At 32.4% G+C, this 20,191-nt stretch overlaps 1 protein-coding gene across 7 annotated transcripts in view; it reads left to right on the top strand.

Annotated features, from left to right (window-relative positions):
• CCDC178 (coiled-coil domain containing 178) overlaps positions 1-20,191 on the top strand; it is a 448,169-nt gene that overhangs the window by 96,296 nt on the left and 331,682 nt on the right. For all 7 annotated transcript variants that reach the window (XR_003517014.1, XR_003517013.1, XM_027576648.1 and 4 more), the window contains one exon: positions 6,953-7,106. Coding sequence is in view for 5 of the 7 variants with exons in the window: in XM_027576648.1 (XP_027432449.1) it covers positions 6,953-7,106 (154 nt within the window). In the remaining 2 variants the exon portion in view is untranslated. The remainder of the gene's footprint in view (positions 1-6,952; positions 7,107-20,191) is intronic.

Genomic DNA, 20,191 nt, shown 5'->3' with positions numbered 1-20,191 from the left:
TCAGCTCTTTGTTTCTAGAGAGGTTTCCCTGTTATTCCCGCTTCTGTGATACATGCTGTGAGATAAGTAAATAACTCACCTTCCTGTATGCCCCAGACATTTTTCAAACTGCTGCTTCCATGCTGTATCCTTGGTGGCTGTTTATCCCGCTGTCTTTTTAAGGGCAGGGACTCAGCTTCCTATTGCTCTAGCCTCTCACATAGCCTCTCACACTGATGAGTTTAAAAATTCCAGGCTTAGGGGCGCCTGGGTGGTTCAGTTGGTTAAGCATCTGCCTTTGGCTCAGATTATGATCCTGGAGTCCCGGGATAGAGCCCCACATAGACTCCTTGCTCAGCTCCCTCTGCCCTTCACCCTGCTCTGCTCTCTCACCCTGCTTGTGCTCTCTGGTTCTCACTCTTGCTCTCTCAAATAAATAAATAAAATCTTTAAAAAAATTTTTAAAAATAAATTAAAAATAAAATAAAATAAAATTCCAGACTTAAATCCCACTGGTTTTAAGAATTCACAAGATTCAACCCCTGTTGGTTTCAAAGCCAAAGTTATGGGTATTCATCTTCCCCTTGCGGGCTCCCCAGTGTGATAGTCGGTTTCTTGCCCTTTTCCATGCAACTGGCTCCCTCCCTACCTCGGATGGCCATGGTCTGTTTGGCTCCAAATCCTTGTCTCAGCCCTTCCTACCTTCCTGGATGTGGCTTTTTCTCTACCTTTAGTTGTGGAGTTTGTTCTGCCAGTCTTCAAGTCATTTTGTGGGTTATTTACACTATTGTGAGTGTTATCTAGTTGTATCCATGGGAGGAGGCAAGCTTAGCATCCTCCTACCCTGCCATCTTCTCAGCCTCTCTGTGTCATTTTAGTTCTTCATACATATTGTCAGATTGCCTATAGATGTGTATAACAAGTATATATCACTGCTATCTATGTATGTGCAAAAGAGACTATTTAAAAAAAACTCCAAAATGGGATATTATTAAAAACAAATTATGTAGCCATCTATTAATTATAAATAGCATCCAAGTATTTCAACTTGCATTTGTTTTTGATTTCTAATAAAATGGAGTATTTTAAAATTAATATAGAGACTTTATTTTGCATTTTAATAATTGGAGTGTTTTTTATTACATTTCTGATGTATTTGTGTTTTATGATATTCTTCTAATTCCTCTTGTTCACTGTAAATTCTTTATGGACTAGTGTATCATAATAAAGTATTTGTTCAAATTAATTAATGATTTAGATAGAAAAAATCATATTGTGGAGCTGGAATCAAGTAAATATAAACAAAATGAAGAACACAAAATTCATACATAGTTCTATGATCTAGATAATATACATTATGTTTGTATTTCCTCACATACAATGCATATTTTAAATATTGTTTATTATTTAATAAATCAATCACTTTTGTAGCTCACGTGATTTGTTATATGTCATTAAGTTACATGTATTTTCTAATTTTCATTTTGATATCTTCTTTGATCCATGGGTTATTAAAAAATACATTTAAAAAAATTTTCATGATGGATTTCTAATTTTATAGTTGCCTTTTTATTACTACTTTCTAGCTGAATTTGTGTTTTGGTCAAGGAACATATAGTTTCAACCCACTGAAAATTATTGAGTCTTCATTTTTGGCTCAGTGACGGGTTGTTTTTTATTTTTTTATTTTTTTGATAAATATTCTTTATGTACTTATTGAATGTACTGTTGGTTACTGTTTCATTAGGTCAAGTTTACTAATCATAAAGGTTAATCTTTGTATATCCTTGCTATTTCAAGTGTGGTCTGTGGACCATAAGCTTTACCTGGGTGCTTCTTCAAAATGCAGAATCTCAGGCACAATTAGACCTATTGAATGAGAATCTGCATTTTTAAAAGATCCCAAGGTGATGCTTGAGAAACCCTGTTCCTTATCATTACTGATTTTTAATACTTTTTCTATTATTTGAGAAAAGTGTGGTAAAATCACCTACTATAATTGATATGTCTCTCTACATCTTTTTATTTTTTTTAATGCCATCGGTTTTTGCTTTATATTTTGAAGTTCTCTCAGGTTCTTACAAGTTTAAAGTTGTTATATCTTTCTGGGAGATGGTTAACCTTATTCATCATTGTGAATTGATTCTTGGAATACTTTTTTCCTTAAACTCAATTAACATAGTAATATAGCTTCATTAGCTTTGTTTTTTGATGTTTATCTTGGAGATATTTTCAGTTTTGAAATTTCAATATTTTTGAGCCCTTTATACACATCTCTTGTAAACATTATGTAGCTAGATTTTTTTTTTAAGATTTTATTTATTTATTTGACAGAGAGAGCGAGCGGAGGAACACAAGCAGGGGGAGTGGGAGAGGGAAAAGCAGGTTTCCCGCGGATCAGGGAGCCTGATGTGGGGCTTGATCCCAGGACCCTGGGATCATGACCTGAGCCGAAGGCAGATTAACTACTGAGCCACCCAAGTGCCCCAAGATAGATTTTTTTTAATCAGTTGAAAACATTTTTAAAGGTAGACCATTAAATGTATTCACAAATCACTAATACATTTGGATTTAAACCACCATGTATTTGCCCCCATATGTTTTATTTTCTTATTCTTTTTTTTTGCTTTCTTTCACATTAGTTTTCTTTTTCCTTTTCTAGTGGCAGTTATAATTTTGTTCTTATTCTTTTTGTAGGAAATCCTATTAACTACCACATGCAAATTTAGATGATCAGACTCCAAAGATACTGTTAACATGCTAGACAAGAAAAGGACTTATGAAAATTTTTTACTGTAGTTATCACATTGCCACTGAATCAAATATTTATTGTTGTTATGGACCATTTCATTTTTATAACCCATGAGAATATTGTTAATTGTTTTATTTATTTGTTTATGTATTTTTAGAGATTTTATTTATTTGAGAGAGAGGGAGAGTATGAGCCAGGCAGGGAGGAGCAGAGGGAGAGGGAGAAGCAGACTCCCCACTGAGCAGGGAGCACAACGGGGGCTCGATCCCAGGGCCCTGGGATTGTGACCTGACCTGAAGGCAGAAGCTTAACCAACTTTACCACCCAGGCATCCCCTGAAGGATATTTTCTATTTTCATAGATATCTTTTTAGAGTTTTAATTGACCTTTAATATGTTAAATATATCATTCTATAATCTAATTTTCAGTTTTTGCTGTTAAGAAATATATTGGCCTTTTGACTGATTGCTATGCAACTATTCTATACTTTGTTTTTAAGATCATCTCTTGATTTTGAAAGTCTGTTTATTTTATTAAGATACTTTGGGTGTGAATCAATTTTTATTTATTCTGTTGGGATTTGTTAGTCTTTTAGTATTATTGAATCTGTGCATTATAATTATCATTATCCCTGGGCATTTTCAGTCATAATCGTTTCAAACAATGCCTTGGTCCCATTTTCTATTTATTCCAGGACTCAAACACATATCAGTTTTTCTTATTGTATCTTCCATGCCTCTTGATCATTTTCTCATATTTTCTACATTTTCAAACCTCCTGAAGATTTTCTTCTGGCATATTATCCATATAGTTCTATTGTATTCTGGGTCTACTGTGAAAGCCATAGGTATCACCTCACAAACCTCCAACTATGACAACTGTAAATTACCAAAGAGCTCTCTGGTTGGTTAGCAGTTTCTGACATGACTTTCAGTGACCTCTGCCTTTTGATATCAAAAGCAGGTATCACTCTCCTAAAATCACCTCCCCTTGCATGTGGGCTAGATCCAGAGAGTTCCTTCTAATAAATAAAGTAAAAGTGATGGAATATCATCTTTATGATTAGGTTGTAAGAACTGTGACTTTTGTCTTGCTAGCACTTTCTTGTTCTATTGCTTATTTGCTCTGATGAATTTTGGTGCAATGTTTTGAGATGCTCTATAGAGAAGCCCACATGGCAAGGATACAATGTGGGCCAACAACCCTTGAAAATCAACCTGCTAACAACCAGGAGTGTGATAACAAGGAGTGTTTTACTTATTTTGGTCTGCTTGATCTATCATTTTCTAAAAGAAATATTTTAAAATCTTATGCTAGTCAGTTTATTTTTATAATGCTGTCAGCGTTTTCTTTATGTATTTCTAGGCTATATTAAGTACATATGATTTTATAGCTTTTGTATCCTCATAGTGGATTTTCATATATGTATATGTGTATATATACATGCATTTTTTAAAGATTTTTATTTATTATTGAGAGAGAGAGAGTGAGAGAGTGAGCACAAGAGAGAGCACAGAGGGAGAGGGAGCACAGAGGCAGAGGGAGAAGCCAATTCACTGCTGAGCAGAGAGCCCGATGCGGGGCTCCATCCCAGCACCCTGGGAACATGACCTGAGCCAAAGGCAAACGCTTAACCGACTGAACCTCCCAGGCGCCCCCTACATGCATTATTTAATCCCTTTAATATTTCATCTTTTAAAGTATATTTTTGCTTGATCTTGATATTCTAAAAGATTCATCCTGATTAGAATTTCACTGGCAGATCTCATTTTATTTATTTAGTTAAAAGTGTTTCTGTGGTTTTATTTTAGATTGATTCTTCCAGGTCACCTATAACTGATTTCTGCGCTTCTATGTAAATCTGATCATTATCTTCTTAATTGTTTGTTTATTTTTGTGGGGTTTGGCTAGCTTTCTGCTGATGTAGGAAAGTCTTAGCTAAGACAACTGGGGAGATTTGGCGATACCCTATTTCTCCAGTTGGTTAGCAATGTTTGCATGGTAATAGGAGAGGAGTAGAGCAAGCAAGCACAATCACACATGAACTGCTGGCATCCCATTTGCTAAAATCCTAATGACAATGGCAAATCAAATGGCTAAGCTCAAAGTTAGAGTTGGAGCACCCCCCAAAGTTACATGGCAAAGGAAGTGGATATAGGACTGGGTGAGGAATTGAAACCATAATACTCTCAATATTCCACACTCTTTTTCTTGCTTTGTATATCTTGAAGCTATCAGTTATGTTTCTATTTCTATTTTAATCATTTATCTGTCTCCATATGTATACATTTGTGCATATATCAGCATTTTATTCTTCTATCTGGCATAAGACAGATTTCAGCTTATATTAATTACAAATACAACATTTTCCATTTTGTAACATTTTCTAAAACTTTTCCTTCTCAATTTTGAGTATAGAAATTAGCTAGTGGTTTTTAAAACTAATATTAAACATGAAGGTGCATTTGTATTAATTCCTGTACTTACCATTTTTTATTACATCATATAAATCCTTCTTGGATGATTTTCTTCTCATCTAAGTATGTTTTCTAAAAGTTCTACTGTAAGCATGAGAGGAATCATAAATGATTTATTAAATAAAATTTTAGAGATATGTTTATTGTTCTTCACTATTTTTTAATTTGTTGGGAATTAATACACATACAAGAACATGATTATGTATGCTATCAAGTGTATACATTGATGATTTTTGAAATATGTATACATCCCTGATTAAGATATAGAAGCTTTTCAGCATACTAGAAGTTTCTCTTCTTCTCTTTCCCAGTCCATACCACTGCCCCTTTCCATCCCAAAGAGGTCATCTTCATTCTGACTTCTATCACCAGACTTAGTTTTGCCTGTTCTTGAAATCCATATGAATGGAAGCATACATAAAGCATATGCTCTTTAGCATCTTGATTGCTCTACATTGTAACTCTTAACAGGTAGAATGATTCTTCCCATTTTATTCTTCTAAATTTATTCTGATTTAGCAGATATGAGAATGATAAAATCTAAACTACCAGTGTCTGGGGGTCACGAGTAGCAAACTTTTACCCTGAAAAATCCTTAAAGGGCTGAGGAATTGGCGGCATCAACTTTAGGAAATGGGGATAAGGAGACAACTAAAATAATACTTAGTTCCTGAATTCGATGACACTGGGCAGTTGTCCACTTCTTACTCAGAGTCTATAATTCATTATCTGGACTGGGGGAAATAGATACCTTTTAGAAAAGAAAAATTAATTTAAAAAGAAGGAAATATAACCAAACATATATCTTGAATGCTGAGGTTCCCCACCTCTCATTATCTACTTGGCTTCTAGAATTCTGATAGGGAGACCTACACTCTCCAGACGTGGAAGGGTAAGGAAGAATCTTTTTTGCTTATTTGTTTATTGTTTTAACTTTCATTTCTGTAGTGAGGTTATATCTTTCAGTTTCATTTTGACTCTACTCCTAAAAATCAGGGTTAGTGCATGAGAATCTGGGTTACGTCCAGGTGGAGTTATCTGTATTTCTTGCTGATATTTTATGGAAATGATAATTTTGTCATTTTCTCACCATACTTTTTACGTATATTAAACTCTAACACCAGTGTCTAAAGGGACTTTTATATTTGGAATGTGTTTTCTACCTACCAGAGAAGATACAGGATTATGTGGATCACAGTTTAGCTCTGGCTTTCTTTGTGGAAGATCACATAAGAACAAAATATTCCTTGGCAATTTATTTTTTAGTAATCCTGTTGTTTTTCTAAGCTGCAGTTTCCTCCATTTTACCTCTAGACCAGGAAAGACAAAACAGTAAACTAGGACTTTAAAAATGTGTGGTCTTTTCACTTCTATATCCTCTCTTCTTTTTTTCTCTTCTTTTTGTCTTGCCTTTCCAGCCCTGTACTGCCCACCCTCTTTATCAAAGGTCTTAGCTCTATCACCTGAAATCAAATCAAAAGGTGATTTATTTTAAATAATTTAGAAATCACTTTTCTCTCACTTTTTTCCATTGGAAGCATAAATGCATCTGGTGAATTTTTTCTCACCATTTAGTTCTTGATCCTAAATGGTACTTTTAAGAAGTTGCTTTGGGATGGGAGAAGTTTTAGGAATAGGTAAATTCCATTGATTTACATTGTTAAGTCAGAAACGAATTTACATATAATTTTAAACATGATTTTCCTTTCATTGTGGATAAAACCAACTGTGTTTTTCCTCTTAGGAGAGAGAGAGAGAAACTTGACAATCTATATAGTCACTACGCTATAGCAATAGAAAATGTTAATGTTAGTATTGAGGAGAATGAAGAAGCAGTGCATGAAGCATTGAAGGAAACAAAGACATCAACAAAGGAATTATCTGCTTTATCAAAAACGGTGGGTTTTCTGATTTAAAAATTAAAAAAAATACTGATTGTATTTTTAAGCCAGAGCTGTTAAAACTTACTATCAGTAATGAAATAGCAGTTAGCCAATTTTCTGTCTATATTGGTTTTTTCTCTTACTACATAACAAATTACCAGAATTTTAGCAGCTTGAAACAACATCCATTTATTATCTCAAGGTTTCTCTGGGTCATGTCTTAGCTGGTTCCTGTGTTCTGGGTCTTCTAAGACTGTAATCAAGCTATCAGCAGCCCTACATTTCTTTCTGGAGACTCTAGGATTACTCTGCTGTCAGGCTCATTTCAGTTTTGGCAGGACTCAGTTTCTGTGCTTTTAGAACTGAAGTCATTGTTTCCCTGGTGGCTCTCAGCCTGGGATCATTCTCAGCTTTCAGAGGCTGCTTGCATCCCAGGCTGGTGGTACCCTTCATCTTTAAATCTGGAATGGGGGGGTTGAGTCCTCTCTGGCATAGTATCACTCTGACCATCCCTTATGATTCATCTTTCCTGCCACATCTCATTCACTATAGTAAAAGAAGTAATGGTAAAAGAAATTGATAAAATGGTAAAAAAAATTAATACTATAGTACAAAGCAATAATATACACATTCTGTACCATTTGGCATTCCTACTTAGAATTAAAACTACATGTTTTTTTATTGCCACTTTCTATTATAGTATTTCTATTATATTATAGTATAGTTCTATCTATATACTCTTTATGTCTCATTAAATTTTTAAAATTAATCAATAATTAAGAGTGAGACTAAGTGTGTTCTAATGGCTTTTTAGAGGTCATTTGTATTTCCTTTTTTTTGTGAAAAAGCTGCTCATGATTTTTCCCCATCTGTTGAGTGATTGTATTTTGACATATTTATAAGAATTTGTTGTATATTCTTGATACTAAATATTTTTAAATTACATATGTTAAAAATATTTTTATCCAATCTTCTTTCATTTCTTAATGGTAACTTCTGATGAAGAGAAATTTCAGTTTTAGTGTAGTAAAAGTTATAAATATTTTTCCTTTGACCTTTGTGCTTTTCTGAATTTAAGAATTTTTTTTTCTACCTTGAAGTCAAAAAATATTCTCTGGTATTTTATTCGAAATGTTTTGAAATTTGGCTTTTCATATTTACATGATGCTTCTACATGAAATTATGTTTAAAATATCAAAACTGATATTTTCTCCTTTTATTTATGTTTGGAAGTAAGAAACTAGAATTTCAGGAATGTATATTTCACTTGCCACATGTGAAGCATAATCAATATGAGATTCATATATGGGTATGGTGTGAAGTTGAGGTTCCAATTACATTTTCTTTCTTAAATAGAAAACAAATTGTTGCAATATAACTTATTGTATTTTTGTGTTAATATCCAGTGCCATCTCTGTCACATGTGAGGCTTCCATATTTGTGTGGATCTTTTCCATTCTTTTTTTGATTTGTTTGGTTTACCTAACCATCTTTACCTCAGTACTTCATGTCTACATTATTAAGCTTCTATACTGAGTTTTGATTATCTATTATGGTGAATCCCTCAGTCTTACATTTCTTTATGAGTTTTAGGCTATTCTTGACCTTTGTCCTTCCATATAAATTTCAGTGTTATCTTATTCCTTTCTTCAGAAGTTTTATTGGAACTATGATTGGAATCATATTCATTTATAGATTGTATGATGGAAAAATGAAATCTTTATGATGGGGATACCTAAACATAAACATGATCTATCTGTCCCTTTATTTGGGTGGTTTTTCTAAATTGAACCTCAACCAGTTTCCTTGGAACTTTGTAGAAGGCAAACTCTCTCTGGAAAATCAACCTGAGATTAGTCTTAGACAAATTAACCCTTATATCTCCACTGAATTTTAAAGTTTTTTTTTAAATAAGCTTCTAATGTAATTCTGATTTATTTGTAAATGTAGTTTATATGGTAGGTATTACTTAAAATTTGTGAAGGTTTAATTTTTGTCTTACTACATGGGTAATTTCCATAAATATTTTTATCTTCTGCATCTTTTCTCTGGTAGGGGGATGCAATCTTAAATAGGTTCATTTTGTAAACTGTGCTAATTCTGTTATTTAAATCTTTTATATTTCTGATTTATTTTCTGACTGTTGTATAAATTACTGAGAACTGTATTAAAATATTTCAATGTGATAGTGGATCTCTTTCTTATTTTTTCCATTTTTCTGTTATTTTCTGCTTCTATAATTTGTAGCCATGTTTTAGATGAAACTAAATTTAGAATCTTTAGAATTAAGTTTTTGCTTATAATATATTTTATTTTTACATTTTTAAGCTATAAATTATTAGAAGTTTTGGAATGCATATTTATGATTATGAAGCATAATCAACATCTTTAACTTCTTGAACAGTTTGAGGACCTTGTGATTTTTTTCTTGATATGTAGTTTATTTTTCCATCATGTTATACCTATCTTATTTAATAATACCTGTATTAAGATAATTTTTTATTAGTTTACACAATAAATGTTGGATTATATTTTTTCCCAGTGTAACATTTTGCACACAACTCTTTTTGTTTATCAGACATTCCTAAGCATTATTTTTTCTTGTTACTAAAGTGTATCTTTTACAAGCTTTATTAGTGAGTTAGATTTGGTATTTTCAAAATTTTGTTTCCTTAAAAATGTCTTTATTTTGTTCTCTTTCATGCAGTGTAGGAAATATGCCCCTGACTTGATATGGGCATGACTCACACTGCTGCATACGCAACGTAAAAGAATCCAGAAATAGGCAAGGCTTAAAACACTGATTGCATTCTATGTTTACCTCCATACCAGTACTTACAACACTACTGAAATCGTTATTACCTGTCTTCTACTTTTTAGACTATAAAGTTTTTAAGGATAGAAGACGCATTGTGATTTTTGTTTCCTCTGTGTAACATGCACAGTGTCTGTCCTATATTAGGTACTCAATGATATGCCATATTAGGCACTCAAGAAAAGGCATTTCAGGCTTTTTGAATGAGTGAGTTAACCAGTGCATAAATGAAAGAAAAGAAGGAAGGGGAGGGAAAGGAAAGGAAAGGGAAAGGAAGGGAGGAAAGAAAAAGGAAGGGAAGATAGGAGGAAGGAAGAAAGAAAGGAAAAAAAGGAGGAATAAATGGAGAAAAAGAAATGTATCACCTTGTGAGCTTGGAAAGAATTTTGTGGGATGTGGAGTGTATAGTGCATACATTCACATAATCTGTGAAGATTTAAAATGATGCATGTACTTTCTTATGTATAATTTCTTTCCAGGGACTACTATAAGCATCAGGGAAATACAGCACAACCAATAAAAAATTTTAAAATATTATATAGTGTTGTCAAATAATTATGTTCTCAATTTCCTAATCATGCTGAAATTTGTCATCTTAAAGAATATCATTGTTAAAAAAAATCTTCAAAAATGGGAAATTCATTCACTAAGCCTATAAACAATCAGTGTTTTATTTCTTTGATCATCTCTAAAATAGCAAGTATGACCCTACCTAACAAGATGTTATTTTTTTGATGAGATATTATGAACATATTTTATAAGGTTAGTAATATTTTTCAATTATAGAAATCATTTGGGGTCTATCATACTTCCTGGGGAAGATCTGAACATGATGAAGTTTAGATATATTAATTTTTTTCTGCATTTTGCTCATTATAAAAACCTTTTAGCTAGGTTTTCAAAGAGCGCATGTTAAGCACTCAATTAAAAGCAATGATGTGCATCACTTCCATGCATTATTTTTTGGTATGCAGTTGAAACTTCTAGCTCAAGAGAAAAGTAAAAGATTTGTGCTGCCTGATTGCACATACAACCTAACTGATTTTTTAAAATTTCAAGGCATATCATGCTTCCAATTTAGTCTTTACTTCATTAACATACACTTTTTTCTAATTTGTGTTGGAATTGTATCTATGAAAACACATTTTTCCTTCTCATTTCTACAAACAATAGCTTTTGTAGGCCAGAAAACATCTTGAAATTGGTTAAGTACTTTAAAAATATTGTCAAAATCAAATTCTTTTTAAATGTTAAAGTACAGATTTTCTATAAATCCTTTTCTCATGTTTTCCTTGAAGTCTACTACTACCATAGTAAAGAATTTTTTTAGAACATAATTTCATCATCTGTAACTCTTAGTTTCTTGTGATATTAAAAAAACAGCCATCTATATTTCACTTTATCCAGTCATTTCATTAGATAATAAAAAATGACTTTTAAAGATTTAGAAATCCTTTGTGATTTTCATATTTTACTAACCAGTAGCAGGTACACAAAACTTTTTTTAAAAAATCAGATTGCAGATAAAGGTTGTAAATAAGTGAATTGCTTTTGTATATATACTTATGTTTTCATTTTTGGATATTGATTTTGTTAGTAGAAATTTATTATTTATTACTACCTTATTGGTCTATGTACTATAGAGTGTAAATCCTGATACCACAAAACATCTAGCAAATTCTGCTTTTTGATTCATATTTTACCTTAAAATCTTATGAATTAAGCAATTTATTTCTTTAAAAAAAGGTAAGCCAATAATTATTACTAATCATATGGATAATTATTACTACCACCAAATAAGAAACTAGTCTAAAGAGGCAGAGTAAATTCTTCATGGACACAAAGCTGTTAAGTGGTACAGCCAAAATGCAATGCAATTTTTTGATACTCCTTCAGTATAAAATATTCAATAAAAGGGGCGCCTGGGTGGCTCAGTCGTTAAGCATCTGCCTTTGGCTCAGGTCAGCCCCGCATCAGGCTCCCTTTCGGCGGGAATCTGCTTCTCCCTCTCTCACTCCCCCTGCTTGTGTTCCCTCTCTTGCTGTGTCTCTCTCTGTCAAATAAATAAATAAAATCTTTAAAAAAATAAAAATAAATAAAAATAAAATATTCAATAAAATAATATGGATAAAATGTGATAATATATATAAAAGTACATATTGCTAATTTTTTCATCATGAGATTTCAATCAGTGTGGCATATTTCTAAAATATTTTAAAAATCTATGAAATTGACTTTATTTCATTTCTTATTTTAAAGAAGTCTTTAATGTTATCTAAGTGTTGATTTCAAATATATGCTTATTATCATGTTAAAGATTTAAAAAATATACTCAGGTTATAAAAACTGTTTACCAGGAATAGATGTTGCTTTGTGAGCATCTGTGAAGATTCTAAAGAGTTTCTCGTTTGACCTATTGAAGTGATGTATTATATTAATATTAAATCTTTTTAAAATTCTTGAGATGACTCTGCTTGGTTATGGTTTATTGTTCCTTTAATTTACTGCTGAGTTTGATTTGCAAGTATTTTATTTAAGATTTTGCATCCATATTCATAAGTTAGTCTGTATTCCAGTGTTCTTAATTTGTGCTATATTTGATAGATTTCCTTATCAGGATTATACTAGCTTTAAAAAATGAATTGTGAAGCTTTTCTTCCTTTCTTATTACCTAAGGAATTAATATGGATTTAAATAACTTTTTCTTGAAAGTTAGATAAAACCCTTTAGTGAAAATATAACTCTCGTGCTTTTATATTTTTTAATTGTTTGCATTATTATTTTATTTGTCATGGACAGTTGTTTTATTTCATCACATGATTAGTCTTACCAGGTTATATAGGTTTCTTCTTAAGGTTAATTTACAATTTTTAATGGTCCTAGAAATAATCCAAGTGGATTAAGATTTTGAAATTATTATGATATCATATAGAATGCTCTCATACTTTTGTTTATCTCTTACTTCTAATTAATTGTATATGTATGTTTCACTTTTAAAATTAGATTTTCAAGTTTTTATAAGTGGAATAAAAAATAAGAGGTGGATTTTAGATTTTATAACTCTATAATTTCCAACTTCTAAAATATTGTTTGCTTTTATAGTTAACGATTTATTTTCTTCTTATTCCTTTATACCTTTCACTTCTCTGTTTCGAATACTTAATGTTTTTTTTTGTTTGTTTTTAAATCTTTCCCTAAGAGCTACAGTTGCATTTCTTGTTACACTTTGAAGCAAAACTTCTTGAAAGGATTTTCTGCATTCACTCAGATTTCTCTCCTGCATTTCCACTTCAAATAATTTCCAGTGAGTTTTCACTACCACACTACATTGAAATTGCTAATAAGGGATCCTATTTTCTTCCTTAAAACTCTCAGAAAATTTGGTAGGATTCATTACACAAACTATTAGCTAACATTTCCTTAAGGTACATTTCCTTAAGGCACTTTTTGAATAACACAAATATTTAATGTTCATACCTCAGAGTTTAGAATATACTCATGTGAGTAGAAGAAAATATTGATCTATGACTTCACTATCCAGATGTGGTCACTGCTAATATTTGTTTTGCATAAACAGGCTTTGTGCTATATTTAAAAACTATATTATCATATGCATGCAGTAGTAATTGATGACATGTTTCTCCTTATATAAAAACTTACTCAATATTATATTTTACAATGTAATTTTAATAATTGAGAGTTTCTTAGAACTTTATTATTGAACGTTTAGGATGTTTTCAGTTTTTAAGTATTATAATCAAAGCTATGATATTTCTAAAACTTAAATATTAACATAACTACTCATTTTAACAAAATAATATTGTGATAGAAAAATAACAAAAGTTGAATTATGGTGTGGTATTAGAGGTTCAAGCAAGAATCCTATGCCATGTATTTCTGGTAGGGCTTGAATGATTTGCCTGCATTTTTACATTTCCAAAATTAACTCACTTTTTTAACAATAATATTTCCATTAATTTAATTTCTTGGCTTTCATATCATTAATCTTTTTATTTTAAGATTTTTTAAAAATATTTTAAAGATTTTATTTATTTATTTGACAGAGAGAGACAGCGAGAGAGGGAACACAAGCAGGGAGAGTGGGAGAGGGAGAAGCAGGCCTCCCACTGAGCAGGGAGCCGGATATGGGACTAGATCCCAGGACCCTGGAATCATGACCTGAGCCAAAGGCACCCGCTTAACGACTGAGCCACCTAGGCGCTCCTCATATCATTAATCTTGTAGAGTTATTGTCCAAAGGAACTTGAATGGCAACTGTTCACAATTTAAGATCTGGGTTTATACTATTCTTACCTTTTACCTAGTGTTATAACTTTAAATGTTGATGTTACACATTGTTTCTTTAAATATAAAAGAATTTTAAACATAATCATACCACCTCTCAGAGCAGTACACATTGTATAATATTTGTGCCTGTTCAGGGAGGAAGAAGAAAGCACAAAGGTCTTAATAGTATGTTTATAATTAGGCAGGATTAACCATTGTCCCTTATGTCTGCATTTTGTCTTACTTAGCTGTATATATGGTGCATATAAAGGACAAATGAGTCCTAATTTTACAACATCTCATCTTTCTAGATATTAAAAAGGTTTCCAGTGTATGAAAAAATAGTTAGTAAACGTTGTGTACACTGTGTTTAAATTTACGGAAAAGATTGTTCTGCAAACAACTAGAGGAAGTGAAATTGTTAAAATTCCCTCTAAGCATTACAGATACTCTACTTTCTCCTGGGTTGATAGAGGTGAGAAGAGGGAGGGTTCCTTCAATGCTGCTGTGTATATAGTGGGCAAACTTTAAATAAATCCTTACTTGAAACATCTAGTCTTCTAGATGTTTAAAAGTGCACATATGTTAAAGGTAGAGAGTTAAAGTAACACCCTTTAGGGCGCCTGGGTGGCTCAGTTGGTTAGGCAACTGCCTTCGGCTCAGGTCATGATCCCAGAGTCCTGGGATCGAGTCCCACATCGGGCTCCCGGCTCAGCAGGGAGCCTCCTTCTCCCTCTGACCCTCTCCCCTCTCATGCTGTTTCTCTCTCTAATAAATAAATAAAATCTTTTTTAAAAAAAGTAACACCCTTTAAGTATTCTGTTAATTCATAAGAATGGCTGTATTTTGGGAATGGAATTGTTAAACTTGATGTCTTGGAGAGTATGCTGACTGTTCACGGGTTGTGGGGTGGGCAGGGAAGGGAGTGAGGAGAGAAGCATTCTGTGCCCGTGAGTTTTTAGCCAAGTTCAGATTGTCTAATAACCATTGTTATGTAAATGCATTGTAGTTAACATTGCTGTGTATTAAAGGATAAACAAGTCCTAATGTCCAAAGTATATAAAAAGTAGGGGTGGTAAAATAGTCCTGTTATAATAAATGTCCTTTTGTTAGTTTTTAGGACTGTTCTGAGGTGCCTGTTAATCCACCTCCTGGAGCTAGATGTATTCCTGTGCTTAGTCATTGAAATGGTGGAGGGAGCAAATGAAGGGTGAAGGGAAGGGCTTTTTACTAGTATCTCTATATCTAGAAGACAGTTTTAAGTTATAACCATAGGTCTATATATGTGTCTTTGTAAAGTTCCTGTGTTTATTGTGGACAAGGTTCATTATTTGTAACATCTAAGTTTTTCAGATATCCTGAGGTGCAATGTATGATAAAATGTACAGCTATTTAATTAACCAATTTATAAGTTTCTTTTTGTTATAATTGATAGGAAAGAAGCATCTTGAGCATGGAATTGTTAAACTGTCTCTGAGAAATGGATGTTAAGACTTATTCGGTTGGCAACAGTGGGGCAGAAGGAAGTATAGAGGGAGAGATGTATGTGGGTGTGTTCATATTTACATTTAAATGATAATTGTTAATGTGTGTACATTGCTTTTGGCTGTATTATAGGAAGACACTAAGTGATTCAATGGCAACATAGCTCTTTGCTAATAGTATAGATTGGATAATGAATTCTTTCAGAAGCATTATACTTTGTGTACTCTATTACTTTATGTCTCACTTTTAATCGAACATGAAGAGAATGCATTATTTTAATTGAATTTTGCCAATATCTTTATCTAGAGGCCTGTTGCCATTTTTGTCTTTTATGACATTTTTGTCACCAAGTAAGGCAGGATTACATTTTTTTTCTTTCCGATTGAGTTGGTGTAGTGTATTCTTGGTTATCAAAATACTCTTTGTTTGGGGACTTTGAAATGGTAAATATTCATGTTGTGTAAAAAAGCACGATACATAACTGTATGATCTTAATTACATTAAAATGCTTAGTTATATAGATATGTAGGACCTAGAAGTCAGACTGTAAACTGCTTGTGATTACAGATGACTTTGTTGTTTGCTTCTTGTGTTTTGCAGTTTCCTTTTAGGCACATGTTAACTTTTAAAAAATACATTTTTAAAAAACTTTATAAAACCACACTACATAACAATTCTTGGTGTTTTCATTATAAGTATAGAGGGTTTTTCCCTCCTCAATATCATTTGTGATTTAATTTACTAATTCTTTTCCCCCCATATGTTTACTATTTATATTTATTTTTGTGGAAGACTTGCTCATATTATTCTTTGTAAACATATTTTATAAGTTTGATTTTTAAAGCTGATTTTTGTTAACTTTCATTACATTGAGTTTTTTTCATGTTTGGAATTGTAATCTGTTATTCCTATTTTTTCTTATTGCTTCAATGCTGTAAATTTACAGACCTGATATTTATAGTACTCTGCTTTTTTATTTTTTTAAATTTATTATGTTAAAATAAAATAAAAAAATAAAAAAATTAGTTTTTGATGTAGTGTTCCATGATTCATTGTTTGCATATAACACCCAGTGCTCCATTCAATACGTGCCCTCTTTAATACCCCCACCCCTCTCCCCTCTAGAACCCTCAGTTTGTTTCTCAGAGTCCATAGTCTCTCATGGTTCGTCTCCCCTTCCAATTTCCCCCCCTTCATTTTTCCCTTCCTACCATCTTTTTTTTTTTAATATATAATGTATTCTTTGTTTCAGAAGTACAGGTCTGTGATTTATTCTTTAAAATAAAAATTCCTTGACTTTGTCTTAAGCAAACATTATCTATGTTGTAAAAGAGATAGATTTTAGAAATTTTACAATTGATTTGAGTGAAATGGAGAGCTAAGAAAAGTTATTCTCATAATAAATAATTTTGTATGCATTTGGTACCTTATGATTAACTTTTAGATGAGACTACCCATGGATTTCTTGTACTTCACAGTTCTCTTAGAGAGAGTAACTCTATATTAAGTGATGTAAATATTGGTTACTTTCATTAGTATTCTTTAAATAATAAAAATGCTTTAAGGTTATGAATTCAATCATTTTCTAGTTGTAGAGGTGGTTTTATATATGTTGGGGGAGAAAACCTATATTCTATATCACTACTAAAATTTATTTTATGTATTTTGGTATAAGTTACAAATATTAATCAGTTTTAATTGAAATTCTTTTTTAATTTAAGTGATTCACATGTTCTTTAATCTAGAAGGACACATAAGGATATTGCCCCTCAACTATTAAGAGTGTAACCAAAAATAGAGAAGTGATTATCTAAGAAATGTTTTAGACATGTCCCCACTATCTAATGGAATACACACACAAACACACATAAACATACATATGCATACATATAAGATATATAAATATATAGATATGCATTCACGCATACATATATGTACATATACACACATATATGTGAATGAATGAATGAATGACTGCATCCCTGGTATACATGGGAGACCCACATGTTGTGAATTTCATATCAGCAAAATACTGAAAGAGGCCAACAGTGTATAAAAGAAAGCTGTTGGATCTCATGATTCTGCTGGCAGGAAGCTGGTTGATAAAATTGTCCACCTGCAAACATGTGCTATCTTTCATGAAAAAAGAAGGATGACTCAAAATGGTGAAACCAAGAGTCCTGAAGGTGGAACCAAGAATTGAGAGGGTGAATAAAATTCCAGAGGGTGCAATTGAGAGCTAAAGAAGGTTATTCTTCCTTTTGGCTGAGGATAGAAAAAGTCAGGGGAATGTAGCAGAAGGTGGAGTCAGAGAGACACAGAACATGAGAAGCATTCAACCAGCCATTGCTGACTTTAAAATGGAGTGGGCCATATAAAAAATGTGAAAGGAAAATGAATTCTGCCTACAATCTTGATGAGATTAGCAGTGGCTCATTCCCTAGAGTCTCTGCAGAAGAGCCCAGGCCAGCTGAAACCTTCGTTTCAGTTTGTGAGACCCTAAACAGGCTATTCACTTAGCCCACTAGCATTCTGTTCTGCAGAACTATGAGATAACAAATATGTATTATTTTAAGCCAGTAAGATGATACCATTCTATTTGTTCAGTTCTCCTTTTGTGTCTTTTAGAAAATTTTTCAGAAGTTTTCCTCATGTAGGGTTTCAATATTTTTCATAAGTTTATGCCTAATTAGTTATTTCGTTGCATGTTAATTGGGGATTTTCTCTTTCATTAATTCTCATTACTGGTTATATTTAGGTATATAAAAATCAATAATGCTAATTCATATTATACTAATTTATTGATTTTAAAATTATTTATGGTAGTTTTATCATTGTTTATTTTGGATTTTCCAAGGGCGCTATTATTTCAACTGTAAATATAGATATTATTATCCCTTCACGATTTTTTTAAAGATTTTGTATTTATTTGACAGAGAGAGAGGCAGCAAGACAGAGGTAACACAAGCAGGGGTTGTGGGAGAGGGAGAAGCAGGCTTCCCACTGAGCAGGGAGCCCGATGCAGGGCTCGATCCCAGGACACTGGGATCATGACCCAAGCCAAAGGCAGATGCTTAACGACTAAGCCACCCAAGCGCCCAATCCCTTTACTATTTTTATGTCTTTTAATTGTTATCTCTTATCTGATTACACTGGTTAATGCATCCAGTACAATATTAAATGGTAGTAGAGATCATTGGCATCCTTGCTATGTTCCCTTGATGGGATTGGTGCTAGTTTTTTTTTTTTTTTTTCCCCTTAAATAAGAGTCTGACTTTAGGAATCACTATATATTTTGTAATGTTAAGAAAATATCAGTTTCAATTTATTGAGTATTTTTTTAATTGGGAATGGGTGTCAAATTTTGCCAAGTTTTTTTTGCATCTAGGGAGATGCTCATGTAATATTTTCTCTTATATGTATAAATATAGTTAATTGTATTGATGGGTTTCCTAATGTTGAACCTTGCATTATTGTAATAAATCTTATTTGGTTATAATATCTCTCACCCTATCTTAGACACATTCCAGTTTTCTTTTTTGCCCTCACCATTCAACCAGAGTATCTCTGATATAGGTCAACAGTGATTTCCACATTGGGAAATCTAATCATTGTTTCTTTGTCCTTATTTTAATTAACTTATATGTAGCACTTAACCAAGTTGACTATACCCTTATCTCTGGAAACATTTTCTCTTGGTTTCTAACACATTATTCTTGTTTCTTTTTACTCTTCTGGAAACTTGCTTTCAGTTTCCTTCGCTGGTTTCTCTATATTTCCCCAAACTCCACAAACATTTGAGAATCCCAGGGCTTAGTCTTTTAGAATAAGCTTTATGTATATGTAACTGACAACTCAATCTCCACTTAGGGGTCTAGTTGGTATGTCAAGCTTACCTTTTCCAAAATTGAACTTTAGATATCCAACCTCTCTACAAACCTGCAGTTTTCCCTGTTCCATTTTATGATATTCAGTCCTTCTAGTTTTTCAGACCAAGGCAGTTGAAATATGCATTGGAACTGTGTATTAATTTATGTTGGGAATTGCTAGGCCAAAAAAACCCATCTGTTCAGTTTTAGTAGATAATGCCAAAAATTTTTTCCAAAATAGTTATACATTTTTCCTACTCAGACCATCATGTATGAGAGTTCTAGTCTCAGATTAACACCATCATCTAATATTGTCTTTTATTTATTTTTAATTATAGTTCTTTTGGAGGATTTATCCCTCTGTAGTTTTAAATTTTCATTTCTCTGATTAGTAAGGTTGAGAATTTTTAAAGCACTTTAGAATGTTGTGTTAGAGGCTGTCACAGAGAATCAGACTCAAATTTCTCCTCCACGTTCCAGTTGTGACCTGCACATTACACCCTTTTGAGATTCAGTTTTCTCATTTGAACAACTAGATGTATGTTAATTTAATACGTTAAAAATCTGCAAGAGAGGGATTTAGGGGTTAACGTGTTGATTAAAGGAGAATACATATAAAGGGTATCATTCATTTAGAAAGGGAT

Source organism: Zalophus californianus, chromosome 14 (genome assembly GCF_009762305.2).
Source record: "Zalophus californianus isolate mZalCal1 chromosome 14, mZalCal1.pri.v2, whole genome shotgun sequence".
Taxonomy (NCBI): domain Eukaryota; kingdom Metazoa; phylum Chordata; class Mammalia; order Carnivora; family Otariidae; genus Zalophus; species Zalophus californianus.
The sequence above is the reverse complement of the archived record's forward strand: the minus strand, read 5'-3'. Positions and strand labels throughout refer to the sequence as shown.